At 42.8% G+C, this 26,881-nt stretch overlaps 1 protein-coding gene across 2 annotated transcripts in view; it reads left to right on the forward strand.

Annotated features, from left to right (window-relative positions):
* The first annotated feature begins 1,204 nt into the window (after nt 1–1,204).
* The window catches only part of MAMDC2 (MAM domain containing 2), a 171,671-nt gene continuing 145,994 nt past the window's right edge, over nt 1,205–26,881 (forward strand). Inside the window, exons 1-2 of one of the 2 annotated variants that reach the window (XR_003512260.1) lie at nt 1,205–1,644; nt 1,982–2,095. Coding sequence is in view for 1 of the 2 variants with exons in the window: in XM_027549440.1 (XP_027405241.1) it covers nt 1,611–1,644; nt 1,982–2,095 (148 nt within the window). In the remaining variant the exon portion in view is untranslated. The remainder of the gene's footprint in view (nt 1,645–1,981; nt 2,096–26,881) is intronic. The other variant, XM_027549440.1, reaches the window with a different exon arrangement.

Genomic DNA, 26,881 nt, shown 5'->3' on the forward strand with positions numbered 1-26,881 from the left:
GGGAATGGAAAATGGTCAATACCTACTACGTTTTGAATCCTGAACTGACAGAATTTGGTGAATGTCCTGAGAAGAAGAGAAGAGTCAAGGATAACTCTTAAATATTTTTTCTGAGCAACTGAAGGGAAAAGTTTCCTTTAACTGAGATGAGGAAGATGCAGAGGAGTTAGTGGGCCATGTGGACTAGAAATGTCTGTTGGGGAGATATCGGGCTATAGGTGGTGTTTCAAACTATGAGACTGGATGAAATCACTGAGGAAGTGAGGAGAGAGGGCAACAGGAGTTGAAATAACAGAACTTGGAGGCAACCTAATATCCAAGGGGTCAGAGAGAGAAAGAAAGAAATAGCACGAAGACTGAAGAACAAGGAGAGTCTGGAAACAAGTGGAAGCATGTGAGCAGGGCTCTGGTGGTTAAACAAGAGTTTGTTAGGCCAGTGGTCTTCAAAGTGCAGTCCCAGACTTAAGTGTCAACACATAGAAACTTGTGAGGGATGTGCAGACTTTAGCACCCTAAGCTTAATCTACTGAATCAGAAACTCTGATGCTGGGTTTCTGATTTACCTTAAGATTTAAGAACCATTGCCCTAGCCATATAGTTGCCTGCCCAATATTATAAACAGCATTAAGAAGACCCTCATCCCACCATCACCACTTTCTTTGCTGGAAGAAAATATTTTTAAAGACCCACTTAGTGCTTAAGGGAAATGTGTAGCCAGTGGGTATTAGGGAGGGAGTAACCCCCTCCCTAACATCACTACTCCCAACTCTCACGTCCCAATTTAGAAACTTTCTACTAATTTATCATGGCTCTTTGGAGAGAAGGAATGCCCCCATTTTAGGGACCGAGGCAATGCTGAGCACCAGGCATGCCAGACATTCCACGGCTAAATAAAAGTGTGTGTATGGGGGGTGGGTATTCCAAGGTTAGCATTAATGGGCCATAAATGCTGAACTCCTCGATAGATATAAACCTTATTCCACGCAACAAAACTTTCCAAATTTTCCTCTAGGTTTTCCTAAGAGAATTCCATCCTTTTCCATCCTGAGGAAAAAAGGTTAAAATTATGGCCAGCGCTGCAGGACTGGCATTCCAGATAGAGAGAGGCTGTACCCAGAAATAAGCTGGTTCCCACTGCGGATGGGAGGGGCGGGGCGCCTCCAGCCCCAACTCATCCCGAGGGGCTCCTGGGACGCCTGCCCTCTCCAGCGGCTGACTTTGGTCCCAAGCGTTAAAAATCCGAACCGTGTCACTGCCTCCCGACCTCTCCTGTCCCAGCCAGTCCTGGCTGGCTTTTCAAAAGTGTGCAGTTGTCTCCTCCCCGCCCAGCCCCATCCTCGCGCAGGACCAGCTGTGCGGCCGGCTTCACTTGGGACGCGAGCTGCCTCGCGGCTGCAGCTCAGCAAGCGCCGCTCCCAGTTCAGGCACCTTCAGCATTCCTTTCGGCTCCCGAGCCGCGTTGCAAAGTTGGGCAGCTTCAAGTGCGCTTTGCCTCTGATTTCTCCCTCCCCCGGTTCGAGTTGCCCCTGCTTCCCACGCTCCTTCCACCCGGAGCAGCCTGTCCCGGCGGGCTGGCGGTTCGCTCCTCTGTCCAGTCCTCCTTCCCGACAATGCTGCTCAGGAGCGTCCTCCTGGCAGTGCAAGGTAAGGCCTGGACCCGGGGGCTATCCCCGCGGGGCGTTCTCGTAACCCTCTCCCAATCCTGCAGCCTTGGTAGTCCAGCTTGCGGTCCTGGGCTGGGCCATCTAAGGGTGCCTACGGATAGCGTCTCAGCGGCCGTTAACGTCCCTCCCCAGCCCAGCGGCTGCGCACAGGTCCTGCAGTGGAAGCTCCAGGGGAGGGGGCGGCAGTAGCTCATCCCTCTCCCGCCCCATCTCGGACGCCTTCCTCCACTTTCACCAGGTAGTTCCCTGGGGTGCCCTGAGTTGCTGCCAACGCTCCCGAGACCCAGCGCGAATTGAAACCCGCTTTGTACCCACAGCCCTGCAGCTTGCCGGTGCCCTGGACCTGCCCGCTGGGTCCTGCACCTTCGAGGAGAACACCTGCGGCTTTGACTCGGTATTCGAGTTCCTGCCGTGGATTTTGAATGAGGAAGGTAAGGGGCTCGTGCACAGGGGCCCAACCTGAGCTTTTTTGGCTGGGTGGCTCTTTTGCGTGAAAGTGAAAGTTGCTCAATCGTATCCGACTCTTTGTGACCCCATGAACTATATAGTCCATGGAATTCTCTAGACCAGAATACTGGAGTGAGTAGCCTTTCCCTTCTCCAGGGGATTTTCCCAACCCAGGGATCAAACCCAGGTCTCCCGCGTTGCAGGCGGATTCTTTACCAGCGGAGCCACAAGGGAAGCCCTTTCGCATGGATAATGTTATCATCTTGGAGTTACATACTCTCGGGAGAAAAAGTGTGTCATGGATCATCTTTCCAGTTCTCAGCTGTGCTGCATGAATGGCCAATAACGAGATGGGGGTTGGGTGGGGCGTCCTTTGTTTACCTGGCCCTTGGCGAGAAGCGCTGAGATTTCGCCCCTCCCCTCTACTCCCTGATGAAAGGGAGAAAGGGGACACAGCTGATGCTTGTCTCCCACCAGCTATGTGCCCTCTGCAGGTCAACAGGCTCTCTCGTCCTCAGTAGACACCTTTATGAGCTGGGCAAGTTGGGTGAGATGTTTTCCTTTCACCCTGCAGAAACGGTGGTGCTGTTCCTCTGTGATGAGACCTCAGTGTGAACCTCACATTTGTATTGTGCTTGACAGCGTTTTGTTGCATGACATCATCCTCATATTATTGTTGATTATATTCAGCACTTGGCAAAAGAGGAAACCAAGTCTATGGCTGAGTGTCTGAGGTCACTCAGCTGGCTTGCATTGGTCGTTGCCTCAGCGCTCATACTGTTTGGGTTCTAGTGACAAAGTTTAAATGTGGGATCTTAAATGTGATACAGTTTTTTGCCCTTTATTTATTTAGTAAATATATATATATGTGTTTTTTTTTTTTTTTTCTACTTCTTTCCTTTCTTTTGCTTGTGCCACCCCATTCAGAAGCCTGATGTCCCAGGGGACCAGGACTGGAAAATAGCCTCCTTTAAAAAACACCGCAGCATAAAAGAGAGCATAATCTCCTTCCCCTCTCGGTTGTCTTCAGGCCCCCAGATTATCTAACCTTGCTGGAGAAGGTGGGGGCCCAGAACCCCTGCTCAGGGTGTATAAACTGTCATCACAGCTTTTCTGCCTCAGGCTTCTCCTAAGCTTTGCATATTTTAGCTTCTCTGATGTTGGCAGGGAGGTGATGTTAACCCCAGTTTCCAGAGGAGGGAATCTCAGTCTTAGAATGTTCAGACGACTGGCCCATGTACCAAGGTAATCAGTCAGTGGCCAACTCTGAACTGACTTGATCAAGGAAAAAACAGGAGGAAACTACTCAGTAGTAAACGTTATTTATTGCCAACACTTGCTAAGTCTTCAGTACCAAATACTTAAGGATAGCTGGAAAAAAATCAATTCCTGATTTATTATTTGAGGCATTCCCACCTTGCTGATTGCCTTAGGGAAATCTCTTTCATCTCATCACCCTACTCCTTTCCCTGTTCTGATTGTGTGTGAAGCATGTCGAACAATGGCCTGGGCCACACAGGGTCTTTGGAGAGCATTATTCTCTAGCACAGTGCTTTAGCTGCATCAGAATTATCTGGGGTGGGGGTGGTATTAAAATACAGATTGCTGGGCCCCACCTCTGAGTTTCAGAGTCTGTGGGTCTGGAAGGGTGCTGAGAATTTGCTTACCTAGTAAGTACTCAGGTGATGTTGCTGGTCAGGAGATCACACTTTGAACCACTGACCTTACACAACCCCCTACCTCTGCTGGTGGCTCTGCGCAGGGCTAGGACCAGCGTAAAAGAGCCACTTGCATGACCCTGAGAGTGAAAACCTCCTTCAATCGTGTGCCCTAGACACCCCTTTTGCTTCACCCTAGTCTGGCGCTGAGAAAAGGAAATCAGCATCACCCCTTAATCCAGGAGCCTCAGTCCTATGCCCCCAATTGCCAGGCCTCTGTCAGGATGGTGGCCCCCTGGCAGCCTGCTCCTGGGTCAGTGGGCAGGCCACATCCCGCCACACTTGACTGCTGTCCAGACCCACAGGAAGTGCTCTCTGCTGAGCTGGCACCTCTGCACCAGTGGCAGTTAAACAGTGCCCCTCCAGGAAAACAGGAAGATGCTTATAGGGAAAGGTGATTGCGGTTTACAGCATATAATGACGGCACTGTTGCTTTCCTCTTTGCTTTCTTTCTATCATCTAACAGTCACTGCTTTCTGGCTCAAGGCTGGGACTCCTGGCTTGGCTGGGGGAAGGTAATTCAGTCGCCTCTGAGCATTACTATGGGAGCAGGCCCATTAGGCTTCTGTCCTTACAGATCATGTTTTTCAGTGGCCAAAACTTGGACGTAGCAGTCCACTCCAGAGGTGCAGTGAGGTAGGTGTGTGCCAGCTGCTGTGGTTGCCTCCTGAGAAGCCATCACTAAGAATTTCTATTATAAACCCATTGCTAGGTTGGTAAATTAAAGATAATGAAATTGTTCCAAGCTGAAATTTGGCAAGCTGTTTTTGCCAGCCTTTCTGCAAATTTACTTCCTCTGGCTGTAAAAACCCTTTGAAACTAGTTCCATCCACCTCTGTGTGTTGCATGGTAGCATAGAAAGCTGTAAGTTTCAGTGACTTTTGCCCACAAGAATTTGGAATGCAAATAGCACTTTCTTTGATGTCCTTGGTCAGTAGGTTAATTTATGGTGGAGCAATCAATGCTAAAGCCCAGTGAAGAGGGTTAAGTGGAGAAACAAATCTGCCAATTAGAATTTCATTCCCTGATAGCTCAGTTGGTAAAGAATCTGCCTACAATACAGGAGACCTGGGTTTGATTCCTGGGTCGGGAAGATACCCTGGAGAAGGGAATGGCAACCTACTCCAGTATTCTTGCCTAGGGAATCCCACAGACAGAGAAGCCTGGTGAGCTGCAGTCCATGGGGTCGCAAAGAGTCAGACACCACAGAGCGACTAATGCCTTTGCCTTTTTAGGACAGGAGATTCACACCAGGAGTTGTCTCAAAATACCTCCCAACTGCCCAAAATCGTATGTGAGGTCCACGCCTTTGATTTATTTAGTGTATTGGGTCTCTAAGCCTTTCCAGTTACAATTCCAGTGTCCCTAGCTCATGGCCATTTTGAAATATGCTTGATCTCCACTCACAGAATGGATGAGTTTTGACGAGGCAATGTGTTGACTTGATTGCGCTCCACCATGGAGGGCGCCACCGGGGAACAGAGGATGGCACTAGAGTAGCTGAGCAGTAGTAGGTTCCAGTACTGGAACCTAGTCTCATCTACTTTTCAGTTTTGGCAATGTGGCCTTGTTTTCTTGATTTACCTCCATGTTTTTGGTAGAATATTTTCATTTTCTCTCACTTGTCAAGGCAAGTGAGATTGTATCAGAATCAAACTTTGAAATTGCTTCTAAGTTTTAGGTTTGAATTAAATCCTGGAAAGAAGAAATCTATTTTATCCTATAAAAATCTTCATTCATTCATTATCTCAAAAAATCTTTATTTATTCACAGTTCAGAGAATATTGGAACCCCTTTAACAGTCGTCCTCAGCAGAAATCAAGATTGTCAGTTCCACTTACCCAGTGCCAGCTGTGGGGGCTGAAGCCCTTCGGCTGAGGATTCTTGGAGACTGTAAAGTTGGCCTCACATCAGAATAGTCATGATTCACATTAGTCATTGGATGGATTTTGGCTTTGTTCTGATTTTTGGGCACCTGGGTTTAGTATCTTTAAGCTGGCTCTGTGAGGAAGTCATTGGAGGAACTGCAGGAGGAAGAGAATAAAATCCAAATTCAGGTACTACTCCTTTATTAGAAGTTTGGGGCACTAAAGCACCCCAGACAGTAAGGCAGATGTGGACATATGCCAGGTTATGAGGAGGTAAAAAAGGAAATTCAAAACACTTGTTGTCGAGGAGGTGGTTTTTTCCTACAACAGTGGGGGTCAAGGTTGGAGGATGCGTAATACAGGAAGAATTTGGGTAGTATTTGTACCTTGGAGCAAGTGATAGTATCTGTGGCAGGCTGGCCAGCTAGACGTTTGCCATAACCAAGGGGGTGAGAGTAGGGTGGTGGGGTGGTGGTAGAGTGTGCTGGAATCTCAATGTAAGTACATGCCTGTTTCTCTTCCTGTCACCCTCCTTTCTTCACCAAACCCCTTACTTCTCTCTTAAGGACACTTACAGTCACTTGGTCAGCTGAGTTTCAGTTCTTTACTCAGTCATGTGCTAGTTATTATTAATAGTGATAAATCCTGCCGGATATTTCTTGAGGCCCAGCTAAAGCCAAAGTCTGGTCAGGATCCCAAAGACCTTCCTGAAGGAGAAGGATCAGTCCTCCCTTTCTGCAGGTTATAGCTCTTTTCCTGATGCTGGGGGAATGGCTCAGCTTCCCAGTCTGACATCACCCTGAGTTCATCCAGGCCATTCCCACCCTCTGGACCTGCTTGAACCTGCATCACCTCTGCTGGTTGTTCTCTTGACACCCTCTCTGCTGAAGCACAGCCCCCACGTCGTGAAAAGGCTGGGAGCAGCACAAGTCTGTGGTGTTCCCTGTATGCCTCTTGGAGAAACAGCCGACCCCAGGCCACATTCTTCCTGCAGTGCCACAAGGGATTCCTGGGCCCACCCAGGCTACTACTGATGTCCAGTCGAACCTGGCTCTTGTGAGCTGTGCCTAAGCATGGCCTTAGTTCTGCCCTGGCTCTGCCCACCATCCTAGATCCTAGGGCTGAGCCATAGAGTTCACCCAGTACAACCTCCTCATTTTATGGAGGAACACACTGGGGCCCAGAAAGGCTCAGCATTAATCAGGCTCCATATTGATGCTGCTGGTGCCTTCTAGGAGGCCCCTGAGCTCTCAACCTCTCAGTTTTGGGGCATGTCCCTAACCCTTGGCCTCCATATCAATCTGAGTTCCCAGGTTGTCTTACATGGCTCCTCCACTTGGGACTTAACCTACCTGGACTGGTAATCTCTGCCTACTCCTCCCTACCATGACTCACTTCTCTGAAATAGGCTGTCTAGCCAGCCTTCTTCCTATCAAGGCCAACACCCAGTCTGGGTCTTCTCTACTCAGATTAGATTGCTGAATGGGAAGTTGCCTCCCAGTTCCTGGCCTAATCCCTAACAGGGTGTCCTGGATTTGGGATGTTTACTTTCTCATAATCACAGAAGTCAGCTCTGGTCACAATATATTGGGAGGAAAAAGTAATCTCTTGTCATAGGACTTTCTGGTTTTATTGTCATCTTCAAATCTCTTAGCATGCAAGCAACCCCCATGTTTTATGACTTGCATTTTGGGATACGGTATTCATAAAAAATCCTGGTTCTTAAAATAACAGACCCTTTTTGGTAGGTCATCTCAGTAACAGTCCTAATTCTGTCTTATTAAATAGCATTTGATTTTTAAGACGTTTATTAAAATGCATTTATGTTCATAGAAGTGGTGAGTATCTCGATGCATAAGATCAGCAGATAGTTGAATGTGTCTTGGGCATTTTGACATGGCATCACCGACTCGATGGACATAAGTTTGAGCAAGCTCCGGGAGTTGGTGATAGACAGGGAAGCCTGGCATGCTGCAGTCCATGGGGTCACAGAGTCGAATGCAACTGAGTGACTAAACTGAACTGAACTGAGCATTTTGGTTGGTCAACCCTGATTTTCACCTCTGCCAATTATCCCACCACTCTCCCTCAATTTCTCTTGTGTGTGTCTTAATCAACTCAGTCATATAAGTGTATTCATGCATTCAGATCTAGGCTCTTGGAGTGTTTGATTATATGTTTAATTTTATACATATGTAGGTATGTATGTGAAATACCTAGAGAGAGAAGATGGTACTGGTGATAAATGAGGAAGTTATTTAAGAGCAAAGAACTTTCACAGTATATCAGAAATTTCTATCATATCCATTGTGTGTGTGTGTTCAGCTGCTTAGTCTTGTCCAACTCTTTGCAACCCCATGGACTGTAGCCTGCTAGTTTCCTTTGTCCAAGGAATTTTCCAGGCAAGAACACTGGAGTGGGTTGCTATTTCCTACTTCAGGGATCTTCTGGACCCAGGGATTGAGCCTGCATCTCTTGTGTCTCCTGCATTGGCAGGTGGATTCTTTATCACTGAGCCACCTGGGAAGCCTATCATATCCTTTAGGACATACCTAATTAAATAAAGCATAATGTCATACCTAATATCAACAAAGCACTCCTGACAAAAATAGAAATTTATAGAGAAATTCTTACACCTATGCCAACGGTTCTCAGCTCTGACTGGACATTAAAATCACCTAAATTTTTCTTTAAAAATAGTCATACGCAGGCTCTACCACAAGAGATTCTGATTTACTTGACCACATACAGGGCCAGACCTGGCACTTAACAAACAGACATTAATAGATGAACAAACTCCCCAGGTGATTCTGATACGTGGCCAGGGTTGAGGACAGTGACCAGAAGAATGGCCAACTCCTCCTTCCTCTCCCCAGCCAGATGTAGAAAGAAGGAACGTGCTGTTACTAAGGATGCTTTAATGATTACCAATTGCCAATAGAAAAAAGTACAAACTGCCTAGCTTGGCACTCAGGGTCCTTTGTAATTTACCCTCAATTATATTTTTACTCCTCCCTCCCGTTAATTCCCAACATGCTGTTCACTCAATGAGCTCTTTAATTTCTCGCCTCCTTGCTCTATTTGTGCTGTTCTCTACATCCCTGTTATCCTGCTTTTTCATTCCCTGGCTCCATCCTGGCCTATTTAAATCTATTTGTGCTTTAATGTATGGCTCTTTTTTGAAAGAGTCCTTGAGTTTCCCAAGTAAATAAACCTCTCCCTTTCCTCTTTGTTTCCCCTTCCCATGGCTCTCTTCACTTTCCACCTTGTAAATCTTCTTCTTAGTGTCTCCTTATTGAAGTCCCCACTTCTTCACCTCATCTGAGTTATGCTTTGAGAACAGGGATCACATACTTCCCACAGCACCTGAAAATGTGTGGTATCAACAAACATTTTGAATTTAATCAATCTCTAAAGCCCTTATTGAGATCAATTAAAAAAAAAAAAAAGTTCTTGACATTTTCCCCTGTGAAGAAAGAGGTTGTGTTTAATAATCCTTCCTACCATAAGACTTCAAAGACTTTGGAGTCTTCTGTTGCAATTTCCAAATATAACAGTGAAGCAGTATTTCAGTTTGCCTCACCAATACATGATCTGTTTCATCCTGACATACCAATGGACAAATAGCCCTTGGATTATTTACCCATCAGGACTGCCTGAGTCCTCTGATCCTCTGCCATCACAAACAATCACAGTGCAACCTTGAGAGTGACACTGATGGTCTAAAAAGTATTTTTGGCAAAAGATGATCAAACTTTGGACTAGCTATTGAGAGCTGTTGTTTCTAAGGAACTCATGTGGGAGACATTAATAGTACCCACCCTGATGGGTAAAAGCATACAGGGATATTTGTCTGTTCCTTGAAGAAAGGAATCTTCCATATTGATGTGACTTATGGAGAAATTCAATGACATCTGCAAAGATATTTGCTTTTTCTACCTTGTGAGACGTTTATCTGTGTTTTTAGGGAGGGTTCTGAGTTTATGAATAAAATAAAACAAGTGGTATCATGCCATAATTTCATAGTATCATGAATGAATCATATGTTTTACAGAAAACACTTCTAAAGACTATTCATTATATCAACACATATTTGCATACCCACTATCCATCAGGCACTATGTTGGTTATTGGAGTACAGATAGTATATGGAATGCATTCACAGTCATGATCCCTGCCATTTGCGGTCACCTTAGACCAACAGGAGCAAACACAAATCTGTAATTATGGTAGAGACCAAAAGGAATTGTATACTAGCCCAGGATCTTCATTGCAAACAGCATAAGTAGACTGTTAAATTAAGCACAAAAGAAGTTTATTGGAAGGGTATCAGTTAGCTCCTAGAATCGGCAGGAAGTCTAGAGATCTGAGTTACATTTGGGCAAGAGTAAAGAAGTATAATGTGTTGGCGAGATCCCACTGAAGGAACCATTTGTGTGACTTTGCCATGATTGTTTACTACTGCACCTCTGGACCTGCCTGTTCGTTATCCTGTAGACAAGAAGCAGTGTGATGCAGTCTGCTCTCCAGTTCAGTAGCTGAGAAAAGGGTTGATTTGAGGAAGACAAGTTGATAATGGGAAGGCTAGATAGGGAACTATGCAGTGGTCCAGCTAAGAGATGATGAGGCTTGAAATAGGAAAAAGGGAGTAGGGGTAAAAGGGAGAGTAAATAAAGCATCAGAACAGGGACTAATCTGGCAGGACTTGCTTATTGATTGGGTGGGAGTAATGAGTCAGGTGGAGAGTGACTTCCAGATTTCTAGTTTGGGCAGACATATGTTTGAGGGTGTCAACAGTTGAAGAATTTCAAAAGGAAAAATTGTATTAGAGTAGAAGAATGTGTGTTCAATTCTGAGTTACCTGGGAAACATCCAGGTGGAGGTGTTGAGCAGGACTTTGATGTAAGAAGCTGAAAGTCAGGTACAGTCTGGGTAGGACTATTCCCACTATGGCTGTGGGAATCTTCAGTATAAAGATGCTGGTTGAAACCTTGAGTATAGACAAGATTCCCCCAAAGAGAATGTAGAAAGTGAAGATAGCAGGAAGCTGAAGGTGGAGCCTTAAATTCATGTTTAAGGATCAGGCATAGGAAGGAGATGGTGGAAAAAAGGAAACAGAAGGAACTCTAGACATACAGGAGGAGAATTAAGAAAATACAGGGCCACAGAAGCCAAAGGACTTTGTAGTGTCAAAAGGAGGAGGTGACCAACAGGGCCCAGGGAAGCAGAGAGGTGGGTGCTCTACGACTTGTTTGTTGAAAATGACAGCTAGGTGCTCGCATGAGTGCAGTGTCAGTAAAGTGCTCAGGACAGACCCTACATGCCCTGGTAGAAGAATGAAGGGAGAATGTTGACAGTGAAGTTCTCAGCAAAGAAGTTCAATGTTCCCTCTTTCTTAGAAAGAGGTTTAACCATACCTCCGAAGAAACTTGTGATGAAAGAGTTTTTGTTTCTTAGGAAGACTTGTGCTTGTTTATAGAGAGGAAAGGATTAGTCAAGAAAGAAGGTTCAGAAGAGAGCAGGACTTCCTCACTAGCCCTACACTAGACCCAGTTTCCACTTTGACAATTTGGAAACCTCAAGAATATTTCTTTTTCAAAAAAAAAAAAATATTTATTTATTTTTGGCTGCATCAGGCCTTCGTTGCAGCATGCAGGATCTTTCATTGCTGTGCGCGGGTTTCTCTAGTTCTGTCACAGTCTTAACTGCCCCGCAGTATGTGGAATCTTAGTTCCCTGACCAGGGATCAAAGCAAGGTGGATTCTTAACCACTGGACCACCAGGGAAGTCCCAAGAACACACAGATTTCTTCAACTGGCATAACCCAAGAAGCCTCTAATGAGTGGCTTGATAACATTTGTATCCACTTCAAAATGTGTGAAATTTTATTCCTATTGTAAATGTAGAGGATATAGGAAACTGGGCTGAATCTGTGGTAGTTAGGATGCATCCTGGAACTTACTTAATAAAAAGCAAAACCAAACCTTTAGAAGTTACAGAATGTTTGGGTATTAGGAAACTTTAGCAGCATAGCATATTGTATTTCTGTATTAGGAATGGTTCCCAGTGAGAAGTGTGAAGCGATACCTAGTGAAACGGTTACACGATAGCTTCCTATGCCGCCATGGTTTGTGACCCATAGGTGGCGTATCGTGGTGCCTGTCTAGTACATTTATTGTCATTGTCTGTAACCATCATGACAACCAACCATCCTGGAGGTGGTTATTATCAACATTTTATAGATGTGGAAGTAGGAGACACAGAGGCATGGAGTAACATGCCTAGCGCAATTCAGAGTCAGGATGTGGACCCAAGCACATCCAACTCAAAAGACTTGAGCCTCACTGGACCTTCCCATCAGAATACGATGATACCTTTATACTTCCAGAGGTCACCACCATGGAAGTCAGACCTGAAAGATTCATGCTTCCCTAGAGACAGTGGGAATCCTCTGAAAAATGCTCGTGGTGTCCCAGCAGTCACACTCTGCCCTGGGTTTCAGGCCCAGCTTACAGCCAGCATGCCTGCTATATGGTAGTAAGCCTTTGGAATCGAGCCAAGATAGGGAAATATACTTTTACTTATTTTTTCCATAATAGATTATAAAGTTTAATTTTGGAACCATTTGAAGGATTCTCTTCTTGGTCCTCAGCATAATCTTGGCAGAGAACTTCAGGGAAAATTTACGACTTGACCTAAAATACTTTGGCAGTCTTAAGGAATACTCCTCAACTTCAAATTCATCTATTCCTACTGTGAACAAATTAAAAGAGTACACAGATAGATGTGTTTTTGCAAGCCAGTTGCCCCACTACACGAGCACTTTGGTACTTATTCCATTACTCTTAACAGAATGGCAATATTGCTATCCAGCAACATTATACAATATCGTGATATATAACTTAGCTCTACGCTCAGGAAAATTTCCATTCCTTATTTGAAAAACTTTTGCCTCACTGCCAAAGAGAGCTGAAGTGTTATTTGGGGCCATGCTTGTAATGAAGATGACTTTAATATGCTTTAACTTCACCGAGAAGCTGCATTCTTGGCTTACCAATGTTTTATGACTAAAACCATATTGTCTGATACCATAACTTAATGTTTCCTTTTTTAAGCTTCTGCAGATTTCTTCTAATTTTGACTTTATGAAAAAAATGGGTAATAGACTAGAGTGTGTTTAAATTGTTTTGTGACTCTGCATTAGCCCGTTTTAAAATATAAGCTTTATGGAAAGCCTTTGGTTTTCCACTATAAATCCTGAAAATTGGGAATAAGCATATGAAAATCTTTTTTCCTTTTCCACAAATTCTGTTGCAGACAATGTAAGTTATGCATTGGTAACTTTTTTTTTTTTTAAGAAAACACTGAAAAGTAGAACCTTTTGAACTCACATTTAAAAAGCTCTAATATATCATAGGTTACATGTTATTTTTGAAGATTTTCATCTTTGTTGTCAACATGAAATAATCAATAACCTACCTACATGTGGTTCTTTACTGAATCAGTTCAGTTCAGTTTAGTCGCTCAGTCGTGTCCTATTGCGACCCCATGAGCTGCAGCACGCCAGGCCTTCCTGTCCATCACCAACTCCTGGAGTTCACCCAAACCCATGTCCATTGAGTCGGTGATGCCATCCAACCATCTCATCCTCTGTCATCCCCTTCTCCTCCTACCCTCAATCTTTCCCAGCATCAGGGTCTTTTCAAATGAGTCAGCTCTGAATATTGTATAATAAAAGAGAAATTATATTGAAGATAACATACCTGAAGATGCATAGTACTGTCATGGGTTTTAATTTGGTTTTTTTTTTTGTCATTGAGGTGTAGTTCACATACAGTACTATATCAGTTTAAGGTGTATAGTGTAATGATTTGACTTACGTATGTGTCATGAAATGATTACTGCAGTAAGGTTAGTAAACACTCATCATCTCATATCGAATCAAAATAACAGGTAAAGAAAAAAATTTTTTTCCTTGTGATGTAAACACTTAGGATTTACTGTTTTAACTTTCCTGTGTAACATAGCAGCAGCACTAATTATACCTATGCTGCGCATTACATTCCTAGTACTTTATCTTGTAACTGAAGTTTGTACCTTTTAACCATGTGTGTGTTTATTCACCAAGTCATGTCCAACTCTTTGAGACCCCATGGACTGCAGTATGCCAGGCCTCCATGTCCCTCACCATCTCTTAGAGTTTGCCCAAGTTCACGCCCATTGAATTGGTGATGCCATCCAACCATCTCATCCTCTGTCACCCCCTTCTCCTTTTGCCTTCAATCGTTCCCAACATCAGGGTCTTTTCCACTGAGTCAGCTGTTTGCATCAGGTGGCTAAAGTATTGGAGCTTCAGCTTCAGCATCAGTCCTTGCAGTGAATATTCAGGGTTGATTGCCTTTGAAAGTGAAAGTGAAAGTCGCCCTTAAGGATTGACCATTTTGCTCTTTGCTATCCAAGGGACTCTTCCAGAGTCTTCTCCAGAGCCGCAGTTCAAAAGCATCAATTCTTTGGCACTCTGGCTTCTTTATGGTCCTACTGTCACATTCGTACATGACCAGTGGAGAGACCGTAACCTTTGGTGGCAGTGATGACTTTGCCTATTAATACACTGCCTAGGTTTGACTACCTTCACCCAACTCCCCCTCCCTTCCAAACCCCACCTCTGGTGACTGCAAATCTAGTCTCCTTTTCTATGAGTTTGTTTTTTGAAGTATAATTGACCTGCAACACTATGTGATTTCCTGTTGCACAACATAGTGATTTGATATTTTTTATATTAGAAAATGATCACCAACGTAAGTCTAGTTACCATCTGCCACTATACATACGTATTACAGTATTATTTACTGTGTTCTGTACACTGTACTTCCCAGGTGGTGCTAGTGGTAAAGAATCTGCCTACCAATTCAGGAGGTGTAACAGACACAGGTCAGGAAGATCCCCTGGAGAAGGGATAGGCAACCCACTCCAGTATTCTTGCCTGGAGAATCCCATCCCATGGACAGAGGAGCCTGGGGGGCTACAGTCCCTAGGGTTGCAGAGTCAGACATGACTGAGGTGACTTAGCCTGCACTCTACACTCTGCATTTCATCCCCATGACTTATTTGTTTTGTAACTGAAAGTTTGTACCTCTTAATCTCCCTCACCTATTTCACTCATTCTCCTACCTCTCCCCGCTGTGACAACCACCTGTTAGTTCTGTGTATCTATAAATTGGTTTCTGTTTTGTTAGGTTTATTCATTTTTTTTAGATTCCACATACAGGTGAAATCATATGGTATTTTTCTCTTTTATTTCACTTAGTATAATATCTTCCAGGTCCATCCATGTTGTCACATATAGCATTATTTTATTCTTTTCTATGACTGATTAGTATTCCGTTCTGTATATACCACATCTCCTTTATCCATTAATCTATTGATGGGCACTTAGGTTGCTTCCATATCTTGGCTACTAGGCATGCATGTTTCATTTTTAATCTTGCACTTGTGAAATAGGATTTATTTGCTTTCCATACACATAAACTCTAAAGAGTGTTCTGTAAGATGAGACTCTGAAAGCTATAGAGCATAAATCCCAGGTTTTTAAACCACCCCCATTATAAAAAAGCATATCAGTAATTATCAATGATGTCACGTTCAATTTTGATCCAAATGGGCCTCTTGTCTGTCAAGTATGTCATTAAGCAACTTTTGGGAGAGGATAAAGGCAACCTATTTGCTTCATAACAGCTGAAAACGGACAGCTTAGTTGTCAAAAAGTTTCTCGGTCTCTCAGAATATCTCTCATGCCTCTTGCCTTTCTACGAACTCAGCTACTCACAATAAAAATTGCTAGGAGATGAAAAGGGTGTGAAATGGTTTATATTTTTAATTAATCCCATTCATTTGTCATTTTGGCGAGCAGGAAGTCATTCACAAGTTTGCGACAATATTCTGTCATAAAATAAGTTTGGACACATTAATGGGTGATCTCTTGCTGAGCATAATATTAGCCTAGTAGTCTAAGATTTCTTAGAAAATTAATGGGTCTTGGAAAAATAGATAACATTCACCATCATTCTATCCAAATGTGCAGTGACTCATGGCATGCACAGTAGCCACTGAATTTGAGACTCAAGTGATTTAAGAACCTTTCGTTAGAAACATTGGACAAAGGAGAGTAAACAGCAGAGACTCAGAGTTCCAATCTCTTAGCCTTGATCACCAGTCACCAGCTGAATGACTTGCCATCAAGGTTTCCCTAGCCAGGCACTGAGGATGATGACTGGTGTATTTTATTTAAATATTTTGAAGAATGGACTCATCAATGATCATTTTTTTTAATGTTTACCCATAGATCTCTTTTCAAAAGGAGTTTCTAAAACTCAAAGACCATTTGCAAGCATTTACTGAGCACTGGGTGAATGTGTTGGCATTGAGCCAGAAGACCCAGTAGATGAATAATGACAACTATTTTATCCAACACTTATTGGGCAGTTCTTATATACCAAGCACCTTGCTAGATACCTTGCATGTATAATCTCACTGAATTCTTACAGTGACCCAATGAGGAGATACTCAGTGCAGATGAAGAAACTGGGATTTAGAGGGTTTTTTTTTTTTAAACATTCCCAAAGTCACAGAGCAGGTAAATGATGGAGCCTGGATTTTAACCTACATTTCCCTCCAAAGACTGGGAAAAGAATCATTCTGCCAGTTTATTTCCACACTCTCCCTTAACATGGAGCCTCACAGGATCTTTGGGATAGAAATAATAATGATACTTATAAATAGCTAACTCTTAAATACTCATCTATATACTATTCTATGTTTGATGTTATTAACTAATTTAATTGTCCCAACAGCTTAATGAGTTGAGTCTTATTTTCATTCTCATTTTAGGGTTAAGGGAAGTGAGGCATCCACAGGTAACATACCTGTGGTCACAGGGATCCCAGGTGGCAACACTATATTTTGTAACAGGTCTTCTGGCTCCAGTCTGTGTTCTGTGAAGGATATAGCAATTATAATATTCTTTTTTTTCCCACTGCACTTTGAAGTGAGAAGCTTTTCTCCTTAAGTTCTGATGTGAATGACTAAGAGAACCACATAAGGATATTCTTTCAGATTCTTTCATACACAAGGGCCCTATCACCAAATAAATTCTAATCTGAAGAAATTTTTAATCAGTTCTTTTCTTTAGAAATGGCATGGGACCCTGGGACAACAGAAGAATTCCTGCCTGGTTCCAAGTTCTAAATGAGGTTACGATGGGAACTCCTGTGAGAGTCTCATACTCCAAGCACCCCCATGACTGCCCTGCATTCTCTGGACAAATTCCAGTAGAACTTATGTTCCTTGATAATCTTATGGTCTTGTTTTGAAAATATGTCAAGTAGCCTCATACAAAAAAAAAAAAAGAAATAGAAGTGTAATATTTGTCTTGGGTTATGGAACAAGGAGCCCAAATCAATAGGGATATAAGCAGGAGACACCATATCAGCAGAAAGACAATGGAAATCCCTCATCCTTGGAACAAAGGCAACAAATGGCCCCCTGATAAAACTTACTTTGTAACTTAGCTAAAGAAATACATGCATCTCAGTCTCGAGGTTTTCTGTTTTTCTTTTTAGTCATGACTACATATTTATTTGTTTACTTTTTAATGTCTAATTACTTTTTAAAAAATTTTATTGAAGTACAGTTGATTTACAATGTTGTGTTAATTTCTTCTGTACAGCCAAGTACTCAGTTATACATATATATGTAGAGAAAGATACATAGATTCTTTTTCATATTCTTTTCCACTATGGTTTGTCACAGGATATTGTATACAGTTGCCTGTGCTATCCAGTAGGATACTGGTGTTTATCCATCCTGTATATAACAGTTTGCCTCTGCTACTCCCAAACTCCCACTCCTTCCCTGTGCTCCCCCACCTGCTGCCGTTCCTTGGCAACCGCAAGTCTGTTCTCTATATCTGTGAGTCTGTTACTGTTTCATAGATATGTTGATTTGTGTTGTATTCTAGATTCCACATACAAGTGATATTCAATTTTGAGTTTTGACTGAAAATATAAAAACTTATGAGTAGTCAGCAGTGAAAGCATAGCCCTAGACAGTTGATCAATGAGTTTATATCTGTCTATAAAATGCAAGGGCCTGATGGACATTATACTAAGAGGCTCAGTATTCAATTCTTGGATGATTGGTCAGTTATTTATGTGGTGCTATAATATATAGTATGGAAAATTACTTGTCAGTGAGATCCTCAGGCATGAAATAATAATAATGCCCATTTAGTCTCTATGCTGACGATACTATGGCCATGTTATCTCCAAATCCTATTATAATTTTATATGATCCGTGTGGCCATCTCCATTTTAAAGACCCAGCTGCTGAGAACCAGCAAGATGACTCAGCGTGCCCCAGATCCCACAGCCAGAGCAGGATAGGGTCCAGGTCCGTCTGTGCCAAAGCCAGTGTCTGTTCCATTGCCTTGCCATTGGGTGTCTGGCACTGGATTTGATGCTGCAGGGGCTTCCAAAGAAGGGCAACACCTAACTTCTATCTTCTAGAAGGAGCAGGATTCCAGCCTCTCCGAGGTTGACTGTTTTGACAACTTCTTCTCCCAAACCAGCCTCTCTACCTCTTGGCCTTTGCCATCATCCATCATGAACGTCTCTCCCAAACTCCACTAGGACCAGGGATTGCTTTGTGCTCCCTAGTACCTGACCTCATCATGGTTAGACATTTAGGGAGGGCTTATTAGACTCAATGGTGAAAGTGAAAGTCGCTCAGTTGTGTCCGACTCTTTGTGACCCCATGGACTATACAGTCCATGGAATTCTGTAGGCCAGAATACTGGAGTGGGTAGCCTTTCTCTTCTTCAGTGGATTTTCCCAACCCAGGGGTCAAACCCAGGTCTCCCACATTGCAGGCAGATTCTTTACAAGCTGAGCCACAAGGGAAGCCCAAGAATACAAGAGTGGGTAGCCTATCCCTTCTCTAACAGCTCTTCCTGACCCAGGAATCAAACCAGGGTCTCCTGCATTGCAGATGGATTCTTTACCAACTGAGTTATCAGGAAGCAGTTCCACTCATCTTTCTCCCTCCCTTCCTGTAAGCTCAGCTTTCATGATCCTCTCCCGTTTTTGCTCCCTCCTGCTGGTTCTCAGTCATTTATGTTGCTCTTCCAAACCTAAAATTCAGTCTTTTAGGGAACCTGGTGTCATTGTCACAAATCAACATCATGTCCCACTTTCCAAAGCCAGCTTTGGTGAAGTTCAAGTAGAGAGAAAGCTTTTGCCCACTAGTTCTTTTGGTCCTCAATCCTTAAAAACAGATTTCTTCATCCTTTCTCCAGGGACAGTGTGATGACTCATAGTTCTGTTAGTTGAAAGAAATGCTTACAAGCCTCAACAGTTCTGTCCCCATGAAGCCTGCCCTCCCATACCTAATACCAATTCACAAGATCCTTTACTGGTACTCAGGGCACTGATCAATAAAATAGGTGGGAATGTGCTGTAGTGCCATTTCCTATTCTGGAACCCTCTTCCCTCAGACCTTGATATAGCTGTCTCCTTATCATCATCCCAGCCTCAGCTGAAATGTTACCCTCTTCCCAGAGCACCCCAGTTCCCATTTGACCTCCCTCATGGTCACTACCACATTGTCCAATTTTAATTCACTTTGTAGCACATTAGCTCTGATATTTTTTTTGTTTATCTAATCAAATATTTATTGTCTGCCAACCCTGTTAAACTGTAAGCTTTGCGATAGCAAGGAAACTGTCTCACTTGTGTCACTGTGGATTCTCCCATGCCCAACACAGTGTCTACGACCAGACAGAAACTCTATAAATATTTGATAAGTGGATGAACCAATCTTAGTCACTGTGGAACTTCTGCCTTGGAAATGTACAAAGGCCAACACATTATCAGGATTTGTTGAATGAAAAGAAATCCCAGATGAGCCTGGGCATCACAGAGACATTCTGTGCAAGTGATGCAACTATCTCTAGGATGTGTCTAGGCAGAGATGTCACATAGAACAGGTGAATTTTTCAGTTACATTTTGGTGCTGCTCTTACAGAGCTACCGACTTTCTCTTTGTCTGCCCATCGGAGTGAGTGTACTACTGGGAGAACAGAGATTTCTCACCCATATACAGGATAGTATTTTCTTCTTTTAACAAATGTAGTAAGCAATTTGTGGAACAAAAAAAGATATGGAAGAACATTTAAAAACTAAATTCTAAAACATTGCTCAAATAGGAATAAGAAGCGTGCATGTGCCCATGTGTGAACAATAAATCCTTAGTCTGTGGTGTGAGAATAACTTTTCAGAAAACTAGCTAGTTTCTCCTAGTACCGGCTGTGTGTGAATTATTCAAGCAACTGTTGTAACTTTCTTCTCTTCCCCTAAGATCAGCCAAGCTGATACCTGAAATCTATCATGGTAATCAGACTCCAGATAACATGGAAAAGATTTTCCCTTATCACAGATTTTTATTTTAAGATCCCAAAACACAAACCTCACTGTGGAGCCCCTGAAGTAGTTTGAAAAGAAATGAATAAATAGTGGACATGAAGTCTACCCGTAACTCTCATATATTCTTGTAAAAATGCACACAGCGTGTTGCATCTCTACACCTTCTCTCTCTGGAGGTATGTGATAACCAGTATCACAACCAAAGTTTTACATTTGTGTTCTCCAGGCCCATTTGGAATCATGACTATGGATCTTTGTAATTTATTGTGGGCCTGTGTGTGCTTTACTCATTTCATCTTACAGTCATCCTCTGAGGTAGGTGGCATTCCCTCTAGTTCACAGTTGAGGTAATGGAAGTCTCTAGTGGCTAAGTGGTCTGCCTGGTGTCACATAGCTAGAAGTGGGAGGACTGGGCAGGTATGGTATCTACCCTGTCATAGCACTCCCATAGCCCTGGCAGTATTTTCAAACCTCTCTTCAAGCACTTGAAAAGAAAGTGAAAACATTAGTTGCTCAGACATGTCCAACTCTTTGCAACAGCATGGGCTGTAGCCCTCTGGGCTCCTCTGTCCCTGGGGTTTTCCAGGCAAGACTACTGGAGTGGGTTGCTATTCCTTTCTCCTAGGGATCTTCCCCACCCAGGGATTGAACCCAGGTCTCCTGCATTGCAGGCAAAGCACCTATCACTCTCATTTCATTGGCTTTATTCAGGAATTTATCTTTTCCCTTCTATTATGCTTCCCTGGTGCCTCAGACCATAAAGAATCTGCCTGCAGTGCAGGAGACCCAGATTTCATTCTTGGGTCAGGAAGATCCCCTGGAGAAGGGAATGGCTACTCACTCCAGTATTCTTGCCTGGAGAATTCCAGAGACAGAGGAACCTGGCTGGCTAAAGCCCATGGGGTTGCAAAGAATTGGACACAACTGAACGACTAAACCTTTCACTAGAAATTAGCATCCATGTCTCTTCCTTCTCTTAATCCTCTATATACCTTACGAAATGCTCTGCACATAATAAACCAGGGCTGGGGGGAAGTTAATGAGGCACTCACTTTGAGTGTAAAAGTTAAGGGAACACTCAAAAAACACAATCATCAAAACACTATTTACTTATATATTTTTTAAAGCTGTTTTTATCTTTTGGCGCTTTACACATTGCTCCAATTCTCCATCCCCACTTCTGGCAATCACCAATCTGTTCTTTAAGTCTGTGAGCTTGTTTTTTTTCCCCTTACATTTCATATATAACAGCAATCACATGGTATGGTACTTTCTTTCTCTGTCTGACTTACTTAACATAATACCCTCAAGGTCTATTCGTATTGTTTCAAATGGCAAGATTGTATTCTTTTTATGGCTGAATACTGTTCCATTGTGTATGAATATATGTGTATATATGCACCACATCATCCTAATCCATTAACCCGTTGCTGGGCATCCAAATCTTGGCTTTTGTAAAGAGTACTGCCATGAAAGTGGGCCTGCATGTATCTTTTCAAGTTACTATTTTCATTTTTCTTTATATAAATACACAGATATGGAACTGCTGGATCATATGGATTATAGTTCTGTTTTCAATTTTTTAGAAGTCTCCATACTGTTTTCTACAGTAGCTATATCAATTTACATTCTCACCAGTAGTGTACAAGGGTTCCTTTTTCTCCACATCCTTGTCGATACTTGTTATCTGTGGTCTTTTTGATTATAGCTACTCTGATAGGTGTGAGGTGATAGTGCTTTATGGTTTTGATTTTCATTTCCCTTATAACTAATGATGTTGAGCATCTTTTCATGTACCAGTTGGCCATCTGTATGTCTTCTTTGGGAAAAAAAGTCTATTTTGAAAATGTAAAATTAATACAAAAATTCCATGATGAACAAAATATTAAAATTTAAATAGAGCCTATTATACAGAGTGAAGTAAGTCAGAAAGAGAAATATAAGTATCGTATACTGACACAAACATATGGAATCTAAAAAGCTGACACCGATGAATTTATTTTCAGGGCAGCAATGGAGAAACAGGCAATAGGAAACAGACCTATGGACCTGGTGCGGGGAGGAGAGGAGGGAGAAGGGGAGATATATGGAGAGAGTAACATAGAAATTTACAATACCATATGTAAAATAGATAGCCAATGGGAATTTGCTGTATGATTCAGGAAACTCAAACAGGGGCTCTGTGACAGGCTGAAGGGTGGGATGGGGAGGGAGATGGGATGGATGTCCGGGAGGGAGGGGACATGGGTGTACCTATGGCTGATTCTTGTTGATGTATGACAGAAAACCACAAAATTCTGTTCATTTTTATGCCAATAAAAGATTTTGAAATTTTTTAAAAATTTAAGTAAAAATAGGCCCTGATCTTGAACTTGGCCTCCCTTGCTTAGTCCCAGCCCTGTAAGAGCTCTTAAAATATACTGAATGAATGCATTGTATAATTGGTGTTTGGCTTACATGAGCCAAGTGCTCACCCCAGCCTGGAAAAACCACCATAGTCCTGCTTCCGTACTAGCCTGACCAGCAGTCTACCCAACAGGGGGAGTTTTCTTCACAACTCTAAATTAAAAACTGTCCTTGGTTGTCTAATATACTGAAGTTCCTTTTCTCTTTCATTTTGTTATCTTCCCACTTTCCTTATTCTTCTTGTTTAAAGAAATTGGAATAGTTATTTTCAAAGACACATTGTAAGATGTGTGTGTGTGTGTGTGTATATATGTGAGATATATAGATTTTGTGTGTGTGTGTATCGATCTCTCTCTTACTGTTCCCATTGGGCTCCACCAGGGCTCAGTAAATAATTAGAAGCTCAGTAAATACTTGTGAATTTATCAATTGGATTGTAGGACATGAACTGTAGGAAAAGAATAGTTTAATTTTGAGTATATTAGATTCATCTGAAGTCACCATTTTATAGCCAACAAAAAGCTTTGTTCCAAAAAGACCAGCAGGTCTAATTTGCTTTCACTTCAGTTAAGCCCATTCTTTTATGCTGTCTTCATTGTTTGTGTTAGGAACATTGAAGACTTAGCCAAACAAGGAATGTGTAAATGGAATGCAGTTGCATTGTCATTCACAGTAGCGATTAATAAGACAGAAATCTAGGGTCGAAGTGCCCACTGGGCAGCTTCTCATCTCAGTAAACAGGCTCCATTACAGAATGAATCACCACTTTCAGAGGAACTTTAGTGTCTCCAAAGGCCTATCTCTCAAAGTCAGAATTAAAATGTTGAAAACAAGCTTCAAGTCCCAAATGGTCAGACCGACTAGGAATGAGGAAAGAGGTGCCCTTGCTGCTGTGCCAGTGAGGGACCGGGAGAGGTGGCTCTGTCCCTCGAGTGTGGCTGTCTGATCTATAGCTTGGCTGTTGTTGCTCTGGGCTCTAGACTGTTGAAAAAAAGGAACAATTGCCATCAGAATAAATCTTTCTATGCTTAGGTATAATCTACCTAGACAGGCTCAATTTAGAAAGACTTCATAGTTTTCAGAAGAGCAGATCATTCATTATTTCAACAAATGCCTACTGAGGACCTACATATGCCAGGTGCTGGGGATTCAGTAGTGAACAAAATAATAGTCCCAGGGAGTGTGCATCTTGGTGGGGAGAGCTTGAGATAAACGATGCAACAAACAACAGTGTGATATGGCAGATGGTGTAAGCTTCATGGAGGGAAATGAGTCAGGGCAAGGATAGCTGCTTTGGCTCCAGTGGGCAGAAAAAGAATCTCTGGAGAGGAACCGTGTGACCTAAGGCCGGAATGGTGTGTTTGGGAAAGGCAAGGAGGTCAGTATAGCTGCAGCCTGGTGAAAGAGGAGGGTAGGGAGAGGAGATGAGGCCACACAGAAGTCTGAGGGCCAGATCACATCAGCCTAGTGCAGGCCATGAGCACTTAAGACTCTATTCTGAGAGATGGGAAGCCTCTGGAGGTTTTTAGAAGTAATGACCTGATATGATATATGACCTGATATGACCTGATATGATGTTTTATAAAAATCACTCTGACTTTTAAGTGGAGAAGAGCCAGTGCTTTGACCCTGGGTACCTCAAAGCCAGGTATAATCTTGCCCTTGTGGAGCTTATAAATTGATGGAGAATTTTGGCAATGGGCACATAAACAAAGAAACAAAGTCAGTTCAGGTACACTCTAAATAAAATGAAAGAGGGTGATGGGTAATCAGGAAGAATGGGACTGTCTGCTGTAGTTAATGGTTAGGAAAGCTTCCCTAGAGAGGTGATGTTGAACTGAGAACAGAGTAAGGAGGAAGAGCAATCATGCACCAGTGAGGGAGGGTGCAGAATATACCAGGTGCGTGGCCAGCAGTGCAAATGCCCTGAGGTGGGGGCGAACTAGGGACAGAGGTCAAGAAGCGGCAGAGCCAGACCCTGGAGAGACACTCAGGTGACAGTGAGGAGTTTGGATTTCATTCTAATGGAAATGGACAGCCGCTGCAGGTATTTAAGTATGAATTCTATTGCAAAAGGGCCTCTCTTCTACTTTGTGGAGAATAAATGTGCCGTGAGAATGGAAATTAGGACACCAGCCTTTGCAGTAATATATGCAAGAGATAATGGTGATTTCAATACTAGTAGAGCTCGTGGCTGAGAAGGCAATGGCACTCCACTCCAGTACTCTTGCCTAGAAAATCCCATGGGCGGAGGAGCCTGGTAGGCTGCAGTCCATGGGGTCGCAAAGAGTCGGATACACTGAGTGACTTCACTTTCACTTTTCACTTTCATGCATTGGGGAAGGAAATGGCAACCCACGCCAGTGTTCTTGCCTGGAGAATCCCAGGGACGGGGAGCCTGGTGGGCTGCCGTCTATGGGGTCGCACAGAGTCGGACACGACTGAAGCGACTTGGCAGCAGCAGCAGCAGCAGAGCCTGTGGAGCTGAAGAGTGGACTGGGGATATATTTTGGAGTAAGTCAACAGTCAATTAATGCAATGGATGTGGGGAGTATGGGGAATCAAAAATAAGTTCTAGGTAATTGATTTGAGCAACTGAGTAGAGGTGTGCCATTTATAGAGATGGAGAAGAATGAGAGAGGGAAAGATGGGAGAGGGCCATAATGAGGGGAGGGAAAATCAAGAGTTCTGATTTGACATGTTACATTTGAGAGAGACCCTTGATGGAGCTTTTAGTGCAGATGTCCAACAGAAAATTTGATATAGGTGTCTGGAATTCAGAATAGAGGTCTGAGGGTGAGACAAAAGTTTGGGAATTATCAGCATGCAATTAGTATTTATTGCCCAGGACTAGATGGTCATCTAGGGAAATAATATAAAGAGGAGCAAGAGGGTAGAAGACTAAGCCCTAAGGATGTTCCAAAATTTAGAGTGGAGATGTGGAAAAGGTGCCAACCAGAAGGACTAAGAAGAGGGACAGGTAAGCAGAAGGCAAGCCAAGACAGAGGGATGTGTAGACTCTAAAGGAAAAGAGTTTCCAGGTGTGCATATCCAGCTGTGTTAAATGCAGTGGAGAGATGAGATGAAGATAAACAGAAAATATTGGATTTGGAGAACACTGAACATTTTTGGTGATCTTGGCAAGAACAGCTTGAGTAGAATAGAGAAAGCAGTTTTGCGTAGTTTCCCTTTGGCTGAAGGTAGGTTTCATGACCCCTCTATGAAGTCACTTGTAAATTTTTATCTCTTGGAGTACAGAGAAATATACCAATTTCCTTCTACTGTTAAGCAGACTAAAAATGGTTACATTCTCTGGTATAGAATTAACCAGTTTTGGGTATCTTCTGTTTCATTAAAAAAAAAAGACTTCACGTGTACTTATTTTTTTATTTGACTATTAATTTTGAAATTATGGGGCTCATGAAGGGGACCCAGAGGTAAGGATGTTGGTAACCCCTTTGTTTTATTGATGAGGAAACAAGAAGCTTGGAAAAGTAGAATGATAGAGGCAGGGTAGAATCCAGGAATCTTTCAGCTTCACTACACGCAGCCCTTATGATTCGTATAACTCTACCCCTCATTCCCAAATGCACCCAATTGAATAATATTAGAACAGTGGTCCCAGGTAGCTTGAGACAGGCATTCTACCTTCTAGATTGCTTCTGATCTGAGATGGTACTTATCAAATGGAATCAGCTTCATAGATTTGGTCATGTTTTAGGATATTACAGAAGACTCCATTGATGAAAGTCTGAAAAACACTCCCTGACCCATGTCTATGGCATGCACACTACTAAGATACTCTTTCTTGCTTGCTCAGATACAGCCTCATGCAGATTTCCAGGCAGATACCAATAAACATCTCACATGACTCTGGAGTGAAGCCTGTTTGTCTTACACGTTTTGGATGGAAATTGCCAATGCTCCTAGCCTTAGCAAGCTTACAATGTACAATGGTGAAAACCGTACATTGAGCAAAAGAATAATGGATTCAGAGATCTTTGATCTGACAAGATACTCAAGTGGTCCTCAGGTGGTCATTGACTGGCATGGTATTTATATGAGTTTATTACTTAAAGATAGGATTTTTCACTTTGGTAATACAAGTGGAAAACTCAAGTGGGAGATGTAGCTCTTTCAGATACCTTAAGAAAACTACTTTATGTGTGAGGAAAACACCACTTAGCCTCCCTCTGTGGCTCTAATAGACCTGCCTGGCTATATGGCTCACCAGTATGGTATCACCATGGCGACAGTTCTTTACCAGAAGCTGGATCAGAGAACCAGATCTCAACCTACCA

This window comes from Bos indicus x Bos taurus, chromosome 8 (assembly GCF_003369695.1).
Source record: "Bos indicus x Bos taurus breed Angus x Brahman F1 hybrid chromosome 8, Bos_hybrid_MaternalHap_v2.0, whole genome shotgun sequence".
Classification (NCBI taxonomy): Eukaryota; Metazoa; Chordata; class Mammalia; order Artiodactyla; family Bovidae; genus Bos; species Bos indicus x Bos taurus.